The sequence below is a fragment of the Perca flavescens genome, chromosome 12 (genome assembly GCF_004354835.1).
Source record: "Perca flavescens isolate YP-PL-M2 chromosome 12, PFLA_1.0, whole genome shotgun sequence".
NCBI classification, from domain to species: Eukaryota; Metazoa; Chordata; class Actinopteri; order Perciformes; family Percidae; genus Perca; species Perca flavescens.
The window spans coordinates 28,715,519-28,736,210 of NC_041342.1; the positions used below are offsets into that span (position 1 = coordinate 28,715,519).

Consider the following 20,692-nt stretch of genomic DNA (forward strand, 5'->3'; position numbering starts at 1 on the left):
CGGGGGTATTGGTTAATTCCACTTTGATCTACTAGGCTGTTGTTCTCTTTGCTATCGCAAAACGGTGGTAACTAGAGAGCTATGCTGAACAGGTAATCACGGCACCAAACCATCTTACTAGTAATGGGAAGAAGGATGTTGGATTTGACACCATAGATTTGAAGAAATGGTGGATAAAAGTAAAGCTGTTTGCGGACTGCCTTACGGTAACATTACCACAACAAATCTGCAGTCACCTGTTAAGCTTGTCACTTAGTGAGGCACCGCAAACCAACAAATCATAATACTCTATGATGCTTGCAAAAATAAATGTGAGTGGGTGACCAGCAATTATGAAACTTATTTATTTAGAATGGCTTTTAATACATAGTAGCGCTGGGAAATTTTTCCTTTCTTCCTCCTGCTTTTATGTAACCTTTTCGGATTTTACTGTATGTTATGTTTTATTTTTTTTCAGATTTTACTGTATGTTATGTTTATTTTTTTTCAGATTTTACTGTATGTTATGTTTTTTATTATTGGTCTTTGATACCTGCTGGTTGCAGTAAAGGGCAATATAAATAAATGTTGGTTGGTTGGTATTATGAGACTTGACCTTAAAAGTCATTATAAAACGCTTTATAATGTGTTACGATAAATTGTATATCAAGCATTTTGAATATTTATGGGCATAAAACACCTTATGACTAAGTGACAGCCCTAACATTGGTCAAAGAAATATGCTGATCAATCCACATAGAAAGCGTTTTTTTTTGAAGGGTTTTTCACGTCAGTCCCTCGCCCCGACTCTTGGAACATACACGCTTCCGTTTTACCACATGTATCAATCCACACTAACTCGGAGACGCACGCGCGTCACCGCAGTACATTTGTACTATGTTTGCACTGTTTGCCTAGCTGGTGTCCTCAGGAGCTGTCGACTGGACAGCTTTGACCGAGAACAGAGATGGCAGAACGAAGGTTGAAGTCAGTGTGGATTGAACAGATAGAGCGCTAGGTAGCTAGCAAGCTATATAGGAAGATAATCCCAATTAAAAAGGCTTCGATTAGTCAAGCCAAATTGTTCTCTGTGAGAAAGGCCTATGATAATTTGTAGTGAGGTGGTCACTTTATGGGTCCTTAGACAATCGCAGTGCATTTTGCTCTTGACAGACTTTGTCCGTCATATTATTCAGTGTCCAGAGAGAAACAGCTTTGTAGTTTCTTTTCAGACACGTCCCGTTGTTTGTCTCTCCAGACGGAACATTTTGTTAACTGTCCAAGTTTTATTTCTGTCTGTTCATAGGGTTCATGTTGTTCTAAACCTAATTGGTTAGAGTCCTTTTCATCATCTCTTTATTCATTTCTAAAAAAAAAATTCTGTTTTTTCACCAAGTTTGTTAGATGTGTCAGGCTTTCTCTTCCATCTATTCATCCATCCATCTATGCATTTTCACAATTTCTTTTAGTTCAGCGCCAAGATCACAGTCCCTAAACCTATGAGAAAGTCTGGTCCGTCTATCGATTCTGAAACATGGGGCGGTTTGTCTGTCGTTTAAAGTACATCCTATCCACTGTAGTGCTTGTTTCTAAACGTGTGAGACTTTCTGCGTCTCTCTCGCCTGTTTGATGCTGTACAGCCACTTGATGACTCTCGCGTTTCGCTCCACGGCTGAGATGCCGTAGGGAACGCGCTCTCCGGCCTCCTCCTCCTCGTCCTCTTCCCCGTCCGACAGCCCGTCGTTGGACGATCGCCGCGACCGGTCACAGTCAGACGAGATCATAGAAGCGGATCGGAAGTTCAGGCTGACGATGTCCGAGTTGGCCCGCGCAAAGTTCTCCGGACCCACCGCCTCCAGCTCCTCTGGGTCCAGGCCGCAGTAGTTAAAAAAGCGTTCCACGTCAGCTCCGGCCCGGGCGTACCGGTCCGACAGGTCCGATTTAGATCTGTGTAGCGAGGAGCGACGAGCCACGGATGAACCAAGCTCGAGCTCCACGTTGGCATCGGTTGAGATATGGGAAGGGCCTCCAAAATCACAAGGTAGCGACTGAGGGGCGATGTTGTCACAGAGAGAGGGGGATGGAGTTGGACGAGGGGGAGGCAGTGACAAGGAGAGCGCGGGAGGAGGGAGGGAGGCGGGGTTGGGTTTTGGAGGGAGGGGCGGAGCTGAGGAGCTGCTGGATCGGGCCGCGCGAAGGGGCTTGCCGTTGCACAGCCGCAGGAGGTCGGACGAGGAGTGGGAGGTGAGTAGCGGCGGTAGCGGGGAGCGAGAACGGTCGATGATTCCTTCACCTCGTCTGCTGAGGTTGAGGTTTCCTCCAGGTTGTGGGCTGCGGCGTCCCCCGCCGTTGATCGGAGGAACCTTCAGGGAATGGGAGAAGGACCGCAGGGAGTGGGAGGTGCTCGGACTGGGAGCTAGTTCTGGCGGTTGCTCATTAAGCGCCATTGTAGATCGGTAGGTTAACGGCATCCTAGGAACAGAAAACAGCAAAGATAAATACGTAATGCATTACAAGCGGGTAGGAAGACATAATCAAGTGTGTGGCAAGAGTGTGGATAAAGACATACAGGCTGTAGTTTACCGTTTTTTAGTTTTTTAGCATTTTCAACTAAAGTGAACCAAACTCTAGTGCACTTGGAAGCGTCCCGTTTTCAAGCGGACCAGAGTTCGAATGAGCTTTCACACCAACCCCCAAGCAAACCGGACTATCTGACGAAACGCTCCAGGGTTGGGTTATTTGTCGTTCGACTGGTCATGACTGTTTTCCCAAGATGGCGCCTGCTTGTATACTGTACGTAAATGCTACGTCTTCATAATCTATCTTTTTAATAGCGATTCCTTTTTTTTTCTAAGATTATTTTTTTGGGGCATTTTTCAGCCTTTATTTCGATAGGACAGTCGAAGACATGAAAAGGGAGAGAGAGAGAGGGGGAATGACATGCAGCAAAGTGCGGCAGGTCGGAGTCGAACCCGGGCCCGCTGCCTCGAGGAGTAAACCTCTATAAATGGGCGCCCCCTCTACCAACTGAGCTATCCGGGCGCCCAGCGATTTCTTGTTAATCAGCTGTTTGCGCTAGCTTGTTTCAAGCTAGAGACACATTTGATTAGCATGAAAACAGATCCCAGGGAACGGTCGACTCTGTAATCATGTGTTATTAACCCCTAGGTTCATTTTGCGCCGGAATTGTCCTTTAAAACGGACCAAACTGCTATGGTGTGAAAGCAACCTTAGTTACTATTTAGGAAGCATGGTCCGGTGTAGTCCCATCAGTCAAGGTGACCTATTTGCAGTAGACATGTTTTGAACACAAAAACGGCTCATAATCATTGCTTAAAGGGGAAATATGCAGTTTTTGTAGCTTAATTTACCTTAACTGAACAGCTTCGGAGTTATTGGAACGGTTATATGACTTTTTTTTTTTGTGGAATGGTGGTCGTCTCGCTCCCCCCCAGGAAGTATCGCGTGATATCAGGTCTCGCGATGTAACTAATTGCTTCACGGCACTGCACACATACGCCCATTCAAGGAACCGGCTAACAAAGCAGCGATTGAGTTTTTCACACCATCGTCACGGCTGAGCCGGCGAAAAAGAAGCAGAAAGCTAGGAAAGCATTGTTGGAGGAACAGAGAAAGAGGAAAACAAGTAGGAGCTGCCAAATATCTATTCAGAAGCTGTAGGGGGAGCTCTATAGGGAAACCTGCCAGCAAAAAGCAAGAAAACAGCGAAGAAATGGCAAAAACGGCATAGCGCCTCTTTAAATGTTAAAAAGGTAATTTACCCTGATGGCGTCCAACTCCTGGCCATTCCCCCTGATGACCTCATCAACACAGCACTCTTAGCTCCACCACCTAGTCCTTCAGATCCCGCTCCTGAAGAGGACGATGAGTTGAGCAGATTTTTAAGGATCTCCAGGTTTAAATTCTCCCGTTTGCTGCTGCCGCTGCTTGTTGCACATGTGTCTGACTTTGCGTTGTTATTGGATGCTTTGAAAGGTATCGCGCCTCCAATTCCTCCTCCACTAATCCCAGAGCCTCTCTTGGCCAGGAGGGTATGACCGGCGGGAGGCTTAGCCATCACGGGTGGTTTGATCGGCTCCTGCTTGGCGTTGATAACTTCCTGGCTCTTGACATACTTGGCCTTGTCAGCTTCTAGTCTCTCAACAGCACTGAGACGCTTTGGGTTAGGTTCCACCTGAGACAAATTAAAAAATATGTTAATTAACACAACACTCAACCATTTGCTCATGTTTTTATAACAGCAAAACCATTTACACAATTAAAAAAAAAACGTCTGAGTAAGGTTTGTTGTTGTTGACTTTACTTTACTATTCTACTGATCTAGGTCTGGACGTATTGCTTCAATGAATAACATCAGACCGGACACCCTCTCTGCAAAGCCGCATTCTTACAGTCTTTTAGCCTAAAACTAGTCTGGCTCAACGGCTGTACGTCGCTGGGATAAAGCCTGACATCCGGCGTCGCTTTCCCTGCTATGTTAGTGCCGCCCGGGCGGTTGTGATCGGTTTAAAGACATACAATCAAGCTAAAAGGTTTTCCCCCTATCACAGGATAAATTGCCAGACCATACTCGATCGCTGAAACAGCGCTAAGGAGATAGGTCTGGCAACGCGTGACTAGCCTAAAATCAATCGACTGAATTTTTATTTGAAAGCAGTTTTCTGAAGTTTGATTAAAATGCTTATTGTAAAACTAATCTTTCGATGACTCAAATGTCAAGTGTTTTCAGTGCACTAAAACTAGACTAAAATGTTCACAAGACAAGACTGACTGAAATGGCTAAAAAAGGCTGAGGTTGACTAACTAAGACTAAAACTAACATGGACTTTTTGATCTCAGGACTAAGATTAAACCTAAAAATCCCTCCATCCATCAGCTATACCTGCTCATCCTTTTAGAGGGACATTGGTCGAGAGGCGGGGTACACCCTGGACGGGGATGACACATGGAGACGGACAACCATCCACGCTTACATCTTCACACCTACGGGCAATTAAGAGTCGCCATTTAACCCCACCTGCCTGGTTGCGTGTCTTTGGACTGTGGGAGGGTTAGGGTGTCCACACTTCACACAGAAGGCCTCTGCTAGATACCACATTAGTCTCAATTATAGAACTGTCTGTACAGATACTGATGACTGGCCGTCGTATCACTTTGTATTGAAAGAATATTTTGTGATATTGCTCACCCCTTCTTTGTGACTGAGTCCTGCATTTTAAAAGCATTCTGATTATGGTACGGCCTTAGTTAGTAACACACACACACACACACACACACACACACACACACACACACACACACACACACACACACACACACACACACACACACACACACACACACACACACACACACACACACACACACACACACGGCTGAAACTAACGATTATTTTCATTGACGATTAATCTGTTGCTTATTTCCTTGATTAATTGATTACCTGTTGTCTATAAATTGTCAGAAAATGGTGAAAAATGTTGATCAGTGTTTTCCAAAGCCAAACAGACACACAGACACACAGACACACAGACACAGAGACACACAGACACACACACACACACACACACACACACACACACACACTACCTGTCTCCTGAAGTAGTCAGGGCCCTTGTTGAGGATGCGGAGGGGTACGGTGGAACTGAAGGCCGTCGCGGGGCCGGCGGCCTTGCTATCTGGCAGGGCTGGAGCCAGTGTCTCTGTCGGCATGGCAACGAGGCGACTGGGGTGGCCGGCCGTGGTGGCAGTGGGTGCGGGGGGGTCGACAGAGGGCGGGGGCACCGGAGGACCCCCAAAACATGAAGACACAAGGTGGAAGAAGAGAAAGTCTAGAAAGAGATAAAGCCCGTGGCCCGCCTCATCGCCTGTGGGACCCTGCGGTGCGGAGCCAGACTCGGGGCTGGGGGGCTGATCAACTGCTGTATCAAAATACTTCACTGCATTGCCGGAGCAGGAGGAACTCAGCTTGCAGCTCGACAACTGGTATCACTGGTCTTTACTGGTTTGTGATGCTTAGGTTCAGCTGACCTGTTTCTAAAGCAAGACGGACAGATGGATGAATAGAAAGAGAGAGAACAAGTACAGTGACAGATCGGAAAGAAGGAAAAGAGAGTGATGAGTGTGTTTCAGTGCAGTGGTGTGGATGAGTGCTTCCACGGGGCCGAAGGAAAAGCAGAGGATGGTGGAAAAGGAAAGCCCCACCGCCTCTCCGCGCTCGCTTCAGCTCTCCCTTCAGCTCGCCACACACTATCTGAATTAGGCAAAAAAGAGAAGAGATAAAGAAACAACCAATGAGGTTAGAGTTAGACTGTGACATCATCCACCTAGCAACAATTGCAGGAATAGCTAGGACACACACCCACACCACTGTGTAAGGAATTTGTGATGACGTAAACATAAGCATGAAACTATTCATTTAAATGTTTACTCATGCAGGATTAATAACAGAACACTAGAGTGTGTTTAAGGAACAGCAAACATACCCACTTGACCTGCCCACTCAACCACTTTGTGTTTACTAAGCAGCTGTTGGATTGCTCACAGGCCCCTTAGTGGTGCCATTAGATATAAGAGGACACCGGGCCGGATACAAACCTACAACGCTCCTATGACAACTGTGATTTGTTAAGCGTCAGTGCTGATGCCATCAGCAAATGTTAGCTAATGTTAGCTCATAGCTTCAAAAGGGCTGTACTTAACATTCAGAACATGAATAACAAGATATAGTGGAGTGATCCTGAGCAGAGAATGAGGTCATACTCCCTCCGAGTGGGTTTTGTAACCTGAGCTTCGCTGTTCTTTGTTTTGATAGCTGGTCTGGCCCACGCGTGCGCGTGAGTGCCTTGTGCTTCGGTATCAGATGCCGAGGGCTGTGGCAAAGAGTCCGTTTTTGATTATTTGAGGAGTTGGGGGACGGTCTGTGACAGCCGTCTGGAGGCAATCCCAGAACAATTTTTTTTTCTGAATATCGAGTAGGGCACCTTTAAAGGTCCCATGACATGGTGCTCTTTGGATGCTTTTAAATAGGCCTTAGTGGTCCCCTAATACTGTATCTGAATTCTCATTTATATAGACCTTAGTGGTCCCCTAATACTGTATCTGAAGTCTCTTTTATATAGACCTTAGTGGTCCCCTAATACTGTATCTGAAGTCTCATTTATATAGACCTTAGTGGTCCCCTAATACTGTATCTGAAGTCTCTTTTATATAGACCTTAGTGGTCCCCTAATACTGTATCTGAAGTCTCTTTTATATAGACCTTAGTGGTCCCCTAATACTGTATCTGAAGTCTCTTTTATATAGACCTTAGTGGTCCCCTAATACTGTATCTGAAGTCTCTTTTATATAGACCTTAGTGTTCCCCTAATACTGTATCTGAAGTCTCTTTTATATAGACCTTAGTGTTCCCCTAATACTGTATCTGAAGTCTCTTTCCCGAAATTCAGCCTTGGTGCAGAATTACAGCAACTAGAGGGTGGAGGGTGGGGGTGTGGCCTTGACCAACTGCCACTTTGCTTGTTTGCAAGCCATGATCTCTCTCTCTCTCATGGGTGGGCCAAATTCTCTGAGCGGGCAAAGCAGAGAAAGAGGAGGTAACTTTGCTCCTTATGACCTCATAAGGAGAAGATTCCAGATTGGCCCATCTGAGCTTTCATTTTCTCAAAGGCAGAGCAGGATACCCAAGGCTCGGTTTACACCTATCACCATTTCTAGCCACTGGGGGACCATAGGCAGGCTGGGGGAACTCATATTAATGTTAAAAAACCTCATAAAGTGACATTTTCATGCCATGGGACCTTTAAAGCGCACTGCTGTTAACACGGGCGTTTCACATGGCTGCAGACTCATACCGGGCATTCAGACCCAAAACAGCCCTGTGTTAAAAACAGCACATTACAAAATAATATATCAAGAATGTGTACTTCTGTGTATTTGATTGGCTTACGTAGCACATTGTTGGTTAAAAAAAGCATGCGTTGCTGCAAAAGTTAGGCAAGGTTCAAGGAGACCCTGCGTTTTTTTTTTTAGCTGGAGCCCTCCCTCCATTTTTTTTTTTTTTTTTTTTTACTCAGCTGTGTTGCCTTTTATGAACTCAGCCATAGTCCTATTGAAAATGAGTTAATACTCGTCGGGTTTGGATGAGTTTTCAACAGGTCCATGTAACTTTGGACCTGTCAAGACCTCTGCAACATGGCACCATCTCACTAACACACAAACTGTACCTGCAGAGATAAAGAAGTAGCAGTGTTTCATAACTGAAAAAACCCACAGCAGCTGACTGCAGTCAGCCAGTGAGAGAAAAGACAGCTATGTCGGTCTGTTAACCTCTCGTAGTAGAGCTGCTAGCTCAGCTACAACACAGGTGCCCACACAGTAAATCTCTCAAAGTGGCATACGCATACGTGCTTCTAATAACTGTCAAAGCTCCACAACACTGGCTATCCTTCCAGCTGAGACTGCAGCTTCTATTACATATACAGTACATCGCAAGGTCGGTTTGAATTTGATTAATGGTTCAGCCCTACTCCTGTCTCTGTTCAAAGATTTCTCCGGTCGTCCACTGACTTTGGTCCGATGACCTTTTTCATTACAGCAAGAAAAGGCTGTGTGAATGCTATAGGGGATCACAACAAAGTTCTGTTTTGGTAGCTATATGTATTCCCATAATGGTCAGTAGCTAGCACTCTGTGTAAGTAACTAGCCTGAAGGTTGAACTATAGGGGACTCTTCTGAATTTGCCCTAAGTAATGAAGTAGTCGTAGAATATCAGAAATAGTTTGCTTATTTGATGATATGATGATGTCCAAACACCAGGTGAAATGCTAGTTTGCATGCTCTCAGTAAAGGAATGTGTATGCATATCTCCAATATGTGCGTCTATCCTGAGATCAACTTGATTTTCCCCATTGTCGTTGGGGCACCAATTTTTCCACTTCATTCATTCTACGGAGAGGAGGTGTCCCACAAATAAACCTATAAGTATATGCAATTTCCCGTTGCGGGATAATAAAGTAGGCTTATAATCTTAAATGTACAGTATACAATACACACTGTAATGTGGGTGGGGATCCTGAATAAATAGAAAGGGGGGGGAATGATTTAAAGTTAACTGCATTCATTTGGAAGCATGATGAAAAAGTCTTCTGTCCGTATGAAACGAAAAAAATGAAAATGTTATCACACTGACCAACATCACTGACCAGATGTTTTCTGTAGAACAGAAGTTGGTGTGTTCTGGAGTAAACAAAAGTAAAAAAAAAAAAAAAAAAAAAAAAAAAAAAAGAAGAGTGCTCTGCTATGTTGTCACGAACGCTTAGTCTTAGTTATCAAATCCAAAATGTGCCCGAACCTTAATTATTTATGCTAAAAGAAAAATCTCTTATTTGTTGTAACATTATTATGATTCAGAATCGTAGAAGTTGAATTTTTTGATTTTTATGTACACGCACTCCTATACTGTGACTGTATTCAGTTGTTTTTGGGGCCTGATGGTGTTCAGCTGTGCAGAAATGAACTGTCTTCAGTTTGAAGGTTGTAAATGTGGACTTTTTAAGGATCTGTGAATGTAATATGCCATATGTTTCTGGTCACACACACACACACACACACACACACACACACACACACACACACACACACACACTTTGGATTAGGAACATGTGTCCTGCTCATTTCCTGCAGAACACAGGATCAGAGAAAGAAAGGAGAGAAAGGCAGAGAAAAGGTGGGCAAACGGTAGTTCTCTTGTCTACTTACCATAGTCTACATTTTCTCTCTCTTCTTTCTTACTTGTAACCTGCAACTTTACTTACTGAATTTAACTCATTTTGAGCATATTATGCTTCAGCAGACAAAGCTAAACGTGCGCACACACACACACACACACACACACACACACACACACACACACACACACACACACACACACACACACACATACACACACACACACACACACACACACACACACACACACATGCACGCACTCTCTCTCTAAACACATGATAGTCATGAGAGACAGAGGGCTCCAGCCTTCCATGCCTGCAGGCCTATTCTTTCCCAGAGAACACTTGGCTGTTGTTCATTTCTGGCTTTACGAATTGTAATGTCTTAGTATTGTGTTTACCAGGAATCAGATGTGGGCTGCAGGACAGTTGAGATGTGCACTCACTCAGTACACACACTGGGTGTGTTTAGATTATATGGTTTAATCCTTAAAACCTCTATGTGTTTATGTTAGGTTGTAACATTTTCTGTTGATAGAAAAAACGAGATAACCCGAGTGAAAACTAGTGCAGGGTATGTGTTGCTTTTGGTCCATTCATCGAAGTGAAACCGGCGCATCGTGTAGCATAGTGTCGTTTACAGACGCCGTTAGCACACACTGAACGTATTGATGATTGAAACATCAATGATTAAAACAGTCTTAGTACGCTTCACTTTATCTGGTCGGTATTATATATCAAAATGACCTGGTTTATCCACCAGTTAGCGTCTAGAACTGGGTATAATGTCTTTTACCTCCTCTCTTTCCTCTTGTTTTAGGTAGCTCTCTCCAATGTATCACCTCTGGGCATATAGCCAAGAATCAATAAAACACACACACACACACACACACACACACACACACACACACACACACACACACAAACACAAAACAAAACACACACACACACACACACACACACCCCCTCTAGCTCTTTCTATTTCCTGTGTTAGCAGCATGTTGAGCAGAGGCAGCAGAGTACTGCTGGGAAACCAACCACGCTCTCAGCAGAAGGAGCCAATGCACTCCACATTCCCACCCGTGTTTATACAAGTTCAGTGTTCCCTTTTAAAGGTTGACCTTTCTGTTTATAATGACCAGGTCGAACACAAATACTGATTAACACCAGATGCTGTTATACTATCACAAATAGACGGCTACGGAAGAATAAAGTGCACTGATACACACCAACTAAATAAATACTTGTTTCAGACCATATGTGAAGCTTGGAACTGTTAATTAGCCTGATTAGGATGAGTTGTGTGGATTTAGCAAACAATGATATAGACGCCATAATCCCATTAAATGTTTACGCATAGTGGCTTTAATGTCATTTGAAGACAGAAAATGATTAATGCAAGGGAACAAAATGAGAAATTTGTGGGAATTATTAAAGTGAGGGAACATATTACTAATTCACGCACACACATTATCAAAAGTTACACCCTTTATTTTACTAAACTCCCCACATGTTCACAACCTAAATGATTAGTTTCTCGCTTAAAACAATATCAAAACTTAATTTAGTGACACAATAACAGCGGTACAACCAGAATGATTACAGTTTGAAGCCTGGCTCAAGTCGTCTGCTATTGGCTGCTAGTGGATACTAAATGCATGCTGGGTATACTCTGCAACAACAAGTCCAGATGCCATGTGGTGACAACTAGGGCTGCACATTTATAGTTATCGCGATATCAGCTAGCGCAATAAACACATCTCGAAAGGCTGCGACATTTCGCAAAAGACACTCAGACTTTCTGTGTTAGTTTATAGAAAATAACAGCAGAAAACTACACTTTGAAATGTAACAGCCATTCTTTTTGTAGTGCTGCCTTTTATATTCAATTCAATGTTCAATTTGTTCAACAAAAGAAAGTTGGAAATTATTTTGGTTTGTTTTAAATTCAACAAGAACATTGTTGCATTTTAGCAGAATGCTGAAAGCAGCGGAAATGCAGAACTGAGTACACTTTAATCTGTTTATTTATCGCAAGTAATATTGTTATCGCGATATTCAACTACATTCTCGAATGTTGCGTGTTTTCCTCATATCGTGCATTTCCAATGTGGGTGAAGACTGCTGCTGAAGTTTTCTGCTCCTTTTCACTAACACACACCTGGCAAACACACCTCAACTGCAGACCTTCTATTTGTTGGAACATTATTACAATAATCGATTTTTGTCGGTTCAGAATCGTAGAAGATTAATTTTTAGATTTTTATGTGCACCCACTCCTATACTGTGACTGTATTTAGTTGTTTTTGGGGCCTGATGGTGCAGCCGAACAGAAATGAACTGTCTTCAGTTTGAAGGTTGTAAATGTGGACTTTTGATAACACTTTACTTGAAGGTATCAACATAAGAGTGACATGACACTGTCATGACACATGAACCCTAACCATAACTTGTCATGATAAAAACCGAATGACACTTACTAAAAGAAGCGTTATGTCATAAACATTTATGACTATAATGTTTATGACATGTTCATGACCGTGCCATGTCACTCTTATGTAGATACCTTCAAGTAAAGTGTAACCAGACTTTTTAAGTCTCCACTGCAGACCTTCTGCTCACCGCCATCGCCGCTCTCTATCACAGTCAACTGAACAACACAGGGGATATCAACCGATGGACTGTGACACTGAACTGAACTAATCTATGCCCTAGGTATCTACAGAGGGAAAGCTGTTAACCCCTTGCATCAAGTAAGAATCCAGATTAGGTTTATTACAGGAGCACGATTATGACGTCTGTGTGTTCCCTGGTGACTGATTAAAGAAAAAACTGTGCAAGTTTTGAGAAATATTTTTTGTTTTGGTCTGCAGGGCAAACATACTGCCGAAGAACTGGGACCAGGAGCCATTGTTTGAAGAAGAAAAAAAGTGAATTATTAGTAGAGTTCATTAATTCAATCAATAGAATCATATTTAGAGTAATGCTATTCTTTAAACAAAGTTATCTAGCAGGCTGCCCAACTAATCTGAAAAAGACAAAGATGGAGTAACACTTATTCAAACATCACAGTCACTACGAAGACCATCCTGATGACTGTGTTGTTGTTGGATAACAGACAATAAATCAATTGTGTGTTTAATTGACTCTGTTATTTACCTACAGTAACAGCCATGGTTCTTTAGATATGGTGGAAACAAACGGGAAGGCAGAAAAGGCTTTTTTCTAGTTCCTGATTTCGATACTGATTTAGTAAATTGGAGCATCTTAGTTCCTGGGAAGTTTTTGGTCAAAAGGTCTGTTGGTTAACATGACTGAGTATGCGGATAGTCATTTTCAGTTTATTAAAAAAATATGTCTTTTTTTTAATAAACTGAAAATGACTATCTGCATACTGGATGGACACTGTACGCAACAGTTGAAAAAAGGGGGCTAATCATAGCCTATTTATTACTAAAGGATTTGCTGAGCTATTGTTGAAGCTAAAACTAAATAAAAAATAAAAAAAATCTTATTTTAGTAGTAAATTGAATGTCTTGTATACTTTCACTTTTCCATTTTGACGATCAACATTGTCTTTTCTTCAATCAGCATGAGTCACATCACAGAAACAGGGAGAGCATCTCCAGCGTTGTGTGTTGTATGTAGTGTGGTGTTGTAAAAAGTGTTTACCAGTTTGGAGCTGTCCTATTGAGCTACTATTGGCTACTTCTATGCTCCAAGATCTTGCTAGTGGCTGTTGGAACTGGGCGCCTCCCCCTTCTCCTCCAGGTGCTGCAGGTTGTCAGTGGGCTTCACAGCTGTCAATAAAAGAAACACAAAGGACACAAATATTAAGAGTGAATTATGTCAAGGCATAGGAGCCGTTTGAATGCAAGACGGACAGAGTTAGACATTATTTATATCGGAGCCGTACTATTACACAGCTGTCCCTGCTATTTAACAAAGGCCATTGATTTAATATGACATGTGTTTTCCCTATATTTACATCTCAAGTCAGTTAAAAGTTTAAACAGTTACAAACACCAGGCTCTGAGCTGGACAAGAGAATATTCGGTTAAATAAGACCAGTGATGCTGTTTTGTGATGTAATGTATGTATGTGTTTTATGTGGAGTGAGCACGGCGCCGGACTCGGTTTTAAAATAATAACCTTTTAAACCTGCCAGGCTAAAGCTGTCAACCTAGTAGAAACACCGGCCCTCATTTATGAAACGTGCGTACGACCTAAAACAGGCGTACGACGGGCGTACGCCGATTCCTACGCAAAGCTCGGCATTTATCAATTTGGACGTGAGCGTAGGCTGCGATCAAATCTCACGTCTGGTCTGAACTCGTGTACGCAAGTTTCTGAGTCAGCGTGGCCTTGCAGTGCAGCATATAATCAGTTTAACAGGAGAAGGAGAAGTCATCAGTTGATCACTTATCAGCAATGGCAGATCTGGCTCTTTTAGAAGACCTCTATGAGCCGGTAAAATAGTGCACACGTACGCACACGTGCCACGGTGGAGCGCTCCATCGGATTGTTTAAGGGCAGATGGCTCGCATCAGTGAGGGGGGGGGGGACCCTATACACGGCAGAAAAAGTCTGCAACATTGTTTTAGCCTGTGGGGTTCTGCACAACATCTCGCAGGGAAACTGGGTGCCATAAATGTAGCGATGGAGCCAGATGACCCGATGCCCAGAGAGCAGTGTCCAGAACAGCCCCCACTGAAGGAGACAGGATATTATTATTCCTCGCTTTTAAAAGGTAGCCTATAGTGTTATGTTTGGCAATGATATTCATAGGCTACAGGAAACATGACGATGCACAACATTTTTATTTATTATTCAGGTTTTCATTTCTATGTCGTGAACGATTTATTTCTGCTATTGACAGAGTTATTTTGGCTTGTTTTCCCAGCCCCTCTGCTGTCAGGAGACAGGGTCGTGGTGGTGGTCCAGCACGGGGGGGGGGCGGAGGACACGCGCTCTCCCTCAGCTGTTGTCTCGTTCTGACTCATGAAAAAAAACACGAGTAAAATAAAAGACATTGCATAAACTCCGCTACCGTGTGTTTATTTAAATATAGGTACACCATGTAGGCCTAAGAGATTGCAATAAGCCTGTATATTACTATTAGGACTATAGAAAATGCGTCAAGGATGTATAAATTAAATAGGCTAAACTTCAGCTGGAGTCCGATTTACTACGGCAACACTGTTGACCGCATCAGTGATCTCTTTCCATTCCGCATTTTTTCTACAGCCTTTAATACCAGTTTTCAGGCTGCCAAAAAGTATACATGTTAGTGCAAATGAACCTGAGATATCAGGGTTTCAATCTCCACCTCTGAAAAGTGCCGCTTGTTTTGTGGTACAGATTATTCATGTGAACACAGTTATACATCCCAGGACATATCAGCCACACAGTTTTTTTATACAAAAAAATAAATAAAAAAAATCAGTTGCTATCCTAATCATGGCAAAGAGAAGCCCTGTAGACACCAGAAAGTAACAATGCAAGTTCTTTAATTTTTTTTTTGTGTCCTTGTGAAATAAGTATTACTGAAGCCTAGTTGACTACTTGCAAACAAACAACATTGATTGGGATCATACAAAGTCGATCAGTTTGATTGCTACAACTCTTGGATGAGGTTTCATGGCTCAAAGCTAGGGCTGGGTACCAAATTCGATACATTTTAGGCACCGACCGAATTGCTTCCTTAGTATTGAGTATCGAAAAAATGCCTCGTCATTCAATACCCAATTTCAGTGCCTAAGGTGTAAATCTCATCAGCGTCAGCGAGCCAATAAGCACACAGCATGCTTCTACCAAGATGTAATAATGCTGGCGATTGGTCGTCGCAGAGGCAGGCAGGAAAAACTCTACATTAAGCACAGAGACAGCGCTCACGTAGCTGAAAAATAAAAAGATTTGTGCCGTATTGTGTAATGTTGTAATTTGTCATTGTTCCGGAACCGGTAACAAAGTCACTATATTGGTATCGGTATCGTCATTTTTTTTAACGATGCCCAGCCCTTCTCAAAAGGGGTTTAGAAAAAAAAAAAAAAAAAATATATATATATATAAAATATATATATATATATATATATATATATATATATATATATATATATATATATTCCGAGGTCAACACAAAGAACTTAAATAGGCCTAAACTATGTGTGAAAGTGTCCACCAGTCAGTGTCCCACCTGCTTCTAACTAACTGCTCATTCTCCAGTCATTCCCTTGGTTCTACACATTTCTAGTCCTCCCTTCCCTTTATACGTACAGTCTGGTTTTCATTCCAGTTGTATTCATTGTGTAGCTTTTCCTGGTTCTAATCTTCATTAAATCCACTTCTTTCTAACAGCTGACATCATCACTTGGCCCTGCACCGATTGGTTCTACATTAATGACTCACTGTGGTGCCTGTGTATGCAAGAGCTCAGCGGTCCAGATGGTCACTCAGTGGGAGCTGGAGTCGCACCAAATGACCTTCTAGCTGTACTACAGCTACACAGCCGAAACCATAAGCACAAACACACCAACAGGTTCCCATACTGTACATCCGTAGGTGGGACATTTATTTTACTGCACACCCTTAAAGTCAGCAACACTCTGTGCTATTTTCCCCCCATGAATCTGTAGCTTCTGCAGTGGATTGTACACTAGCTCTTTATCATTTCAGCAGAGAGTGACTACTTTTAGAGTGACATCACTCACATACCCTCTATATGTGATGAAGTGTGGAATTTAAAGAAATGTGGGGGGAAAAATAAAAAGTGTTAAATGGATAACATGGATCATTTCTGTTTAAATATGACTTTTGTGGCTTTCATTTCAATCTGTTATGATAACCTACTACTTGTTAATTGCTGAGATCTGGAACACGTGAATTTACTACAACGAAGTTCCGGCTCAGACGATCAGACACGTTGGACACAAACCAACGGTCAATGCTGGAATTAGAAGGCCACCCGGAGAGAGCGCAGACCTTCGCCGAGGCATGCCCTATCTCACTAGGTTAAATGCCGTGTGAATTTTCACAGTCCGGAACTCATTTTTCGCCCTCCCTCGCAATGTTAACGAAAGCCAAAAATAAATTGTGTCTCCACCCCGTGATTCGGATCAGCTCCAAAATGTAATGGTTTCTTCCTTGGCTCATTCTACACCCTTACACCAAGTTTTATGTAAATCGGGCTAGTAGTTTATGTTCTGTAATCCTGCTGACAGATAAACAAACCAATAAACAAACCAAACCAAAAACATAACCTCCTTGGCGGAGGTAATAAGAGTTGCAAGTAGAATTTCTAAAGTTAACTCTAAGTTGCCAGTTTTTTTTTAAATAATCAAGAATATTACAGATTTTCTTTTTTACAATACATTTCACCTACGATTATAAGGATTACATTTTACATTTACAGTTGCTGCCCAGTTACAGTGCAGTCCGGCCCACCTGCAGACCAGCTGGTCCACACTAAGCTCTCCTGCCTGGCTGCTGACCGAGGGTAGAGGAGAGGAGACAAGGTTGGAACAACGTCTGAAGGAGTTTGGCTGACTTTGCTGCATTTAGCATCGGAGCGGAGGTTGCCAGAGCAACCAACAGGAACAAGTCATACTTCTGTTAATTTTCTAGTTGGGTAAGTTACGCTGTGAAAAAAATTAATTCATTTCAATTTTATTTATAGTATCAAATCATAACAAGAGTTGTCTCGAGACACTTTACAGATAGAGTAGGTCGAGACCACACTCTATAATTTACAAAGCCCAAACAATTCCAGTAATTCCCCCCAAGAGCAAGCTTTTTTAAAACTCCCTTTTAGGAAGAAACCTCGGCAGACCCAAAATAAAACAAAAACATAAAAGTACAGTGAATCGACGAGATTCAATGAGACTCTGGGGCTTTTCGACTGATGATTTTATTTTTTATGATTTTTTTGGGGCTTTTTCCCTTTATTATTCAGTGACAGTGGATAGACTGGAAAGGGGGAGAGAGATGGGGGATGACATGCAGCAAAGGGCAGCAGGTCGGAACCGAACCCGCGCCGCTGCAGGACCCAGCCAACACGGGGCGAACGCTCCCACCGGGTGAGCTAGAGGCCGCCCCGACTGATGATTTTAAATAATAAAACTGTAGTTCTTTACTGAGCTAAAGTGCTGGCTGATCCCCCCCCCCACCAAACAAGCAGGATAAATCTGGGTGGGGTTAAAGAACAGATTGTCATTACCACGCCTGAGGTGCCCTTGAGCAAAACATAATGCACATTCATGTTTTACAGTGACAACTTCCTGTCACCTCTGCAGGAATATAGTTTCCACTAGTTTACTACCCATTACACTTTAATGAGCAATGCCCTTTGAAGAGAAAGTTTTACACATCTGTCAATAATGCCACCTTTATGTTATATTAAGTCACATTTTATGTTGAAGGAGCTCAGTCTGATTTCCAGATGTTTAGGCTTTAAAAACATTTGTGTCCTTGCTCAGCCTGTAAGACAGTCACTGTCACCAATGCACGGGAAAAAAGCAGATGTTAGAACTGTCTCTGTGTGTGAGTGTGTGTGTGTGTGTCACAGGGGCTTTTCCAGCTCAATGATAATGGAAGTCTAGCTCCTCCAGCCTGACTCAGCAGTATTAAACACACACACGTTACATCACAAGTGTGTAGCCGGTCCTATAGAACACAGCGTTTTGGACTGGCTTGTGGCTGCTGTTATTCAACCCCATTTTTCTGTTTGGTCTTCATTTGACTTCTTTTACTTTCTGAGTTCTCCTTCTCTTTCTATCCCTCCCTGTTATTATTTAGTTACAGCTGTCTGTTAACTGTTATGTTAAGATCTATTGAGATTATGTTGAAGGCTCTGGGTTGGTTGCATTTCTTTAAACCAATCACAATCGTCTTGGGCGGCCCTAAGCTCCGGATGCAGCGACAGTGGCTCTAAATAGTCTTGGGAAGGAACTCGTTTTGGATGAACATTTGTACCCGCAAAAGACAATGCCACTTACTATACAATATTAAATGAAGTTAACTGTTCATACAATACAGTAACATGAGCTATTTAAATTAGCTGGATACATGGTTAAACCTCATTGGCTCTTACCAGTGTACCTCTGTGTGTACTTCCGTCCACACACACGCATGCATCGACATCGTGCCGGATGACCGGCTTCATCCTGGAAATGTACTTCAGTCCCATCAACTCACCTTCGTCTGTTCCTCTGCTAATCTCTCCTCCCCCCCTCCCACACATTCCCAGCAGGCACTGAGGTGGACAGGCTGCTCCAGAGCATGAGTCCACAGCAAAGGCACCACCAACAGGGTTCAACCCACGTGATGGATATTTCTCACAAAATGTTCTAATCGAGCTGAACATCATCACTATAATGTTAAAGGCTTTCAATAGACAACATCCCATGTTGTTGTATTAATACATTCTACAATCATATCAAAGTGCCAATATTGGCCAACTATTACATTGGTCCAACCCTCCCCCTCCATTACAAATATACACAGCACTGACAGGGTGTGTGTGTGTGTGTGTGTGTGTGTGTGTGTGTGTGTGTGTGTGTGTGTGTGTGTGTGTGTGTGTGTGTGTGTATGTGAGAGCAGGTGTGTGTGGGTGTGTGTGTTGCCATGGCCACTTGGTGTAGCAGAATGAAGGTTAGAGCTAGTAAATATAAACTTAGCAAGACCAACTGAGGACAAAAATGCAGAGGTTATATTTGCAGTCATATGCAGATTCTGATTTGTCTTATTCTTTAAATGATTGTATTTTATTGAAGACAATGGCCTTATTTCTAGTCAGTTGATTTGGAGTGAATAAACTGTGCTACTGTACAGCGTAGTTTAGGTTAGCAACCTCTACGTCTTCTACTGTGCTTACTGGCGGGTTACAGCCACGCGCAGCCGGAAGCAACACAAGGCGCCTTGGCTATCCAACTATGCATCCAACCAATCTACGAGACAAAAATGGAAAGATGTTTTCAGGAATTTGGTTTAATTGAGCAAGTTTGAACTGTTCTTTCATGTCAGCTAGTATTGGCCATGTTTCATGCTGGTGCATGTTCCAAACATTTGCAGTCTGCATGCTCAGCCCAGACATTCATTTTGGCCAGCCTCCAAACCCTGCCATGACCCTTGTGGACATGAGTTGTTGACAGAATGTATGTCACGCAGAGCTCAGCTATGTAGATGTGGAAAGTGGAAATTTATGGAGCTAAATCAGGGCCAAATGTTTTGTTCATTTGAAAAAAATATATATAGTTGAAAAAATAAAGCTTGAAATTGAAAATTTAAGTTTTGGTCAAAACTTGGAAAAAATAAAACCATGTATTCAAACTTAAAATAAGTGTACCAATTTTTCTTTCAGTTTGAATAAAATATAGATTAAATTCTGGAATTATTTTGAATAAATTATAAATTTTCATTTTTCACTTTAATATTTGTTTTCAGTTCCACATTTCATGTTTTCAGATTCAAAACTTATTTTTTTTACGCCTTCAAATCTTTTTTTTTCGGTTTCAAATCTTTTTTTTTCGTTTTCAGATCTGTTTTTCGGCAGGAACAATGACTTCTCCCACTTCCATGTATGACATTGAATGTAGCACCACAGTATTCACTCGGCAGTCAGCATAGCGTCCGCTCCGCCAAGGCAACCTGCTGGCGCAGCCCACAGGTAAGACATGTGAAAGATATTAGCCTTTTGAATAGATACTTTGGGACATTATCCCCGCGTGGCATTTTTTTTTGTCATTAACACATAAAGGGAAAATAGGTGGACAGCTGGAAATGAAGCATCGCTAGCACAAAAGTTAGCATTAACTAACGTTAGCTTCACACTAGCTGGTGTTTTTACACCAATTTTAGTGTCCAGCTCAAGTTTTTTGACTTTAACATGTAGTGGTCTTTGTTAACCTCTGTTTGTCAGAATGACCATAACTCGACAGTGGCTGCCTGCAGCCGTACAGCCTTATAAATGT

At 42.5% G+C, this 20,692-nt stretch overlaps 1 protein-coding gene across 2 annotated transcripts in view; it reads right to left on the bottom strand.

The window, feature by feature from the left end:
- Window positions 1-773: 773 nt before the first annotated feature.
- The window catches only part of fam110b (family with sequence similarity 110 member B), a 40,697-nt gene continuing 20,778 nt past the window's right edge, over window positions 774-20,692 (bottom strand). The window contains exons 2-5 of one of the 2 annotated variants that reach the window (XM_028593669.1): window positions 13,398-13,525; window positions 5,587-6,250; window positions 3,762-4,174; window positions 774-2,451 (exon numbers count right to left, since the gene is read on the bottom strand). In XM_028593669.1, the coding sequence (XP_028449470.1) occupies window positions 1,569-2,451; window positions 3,762-4,174; window positions 5,587-5,709 (1,419 nt within the window). In that variant the 5' untranslated portion in view covers window positions 5,710-6,250; window positions 13,398-13,525 and the 3' untranslated portion in view covers window positions 774-1,568. Of the gene's footprint in view, window positions 2,452-3,761; window positions 4,175-4,882; window positions 4,984-5,586; window positions 6,251-13,397; window positions 13,526-20,692 lie in introns of those variants that run through there. The other variant, XM_028593671.1, reaches the window with a different exon arrangement.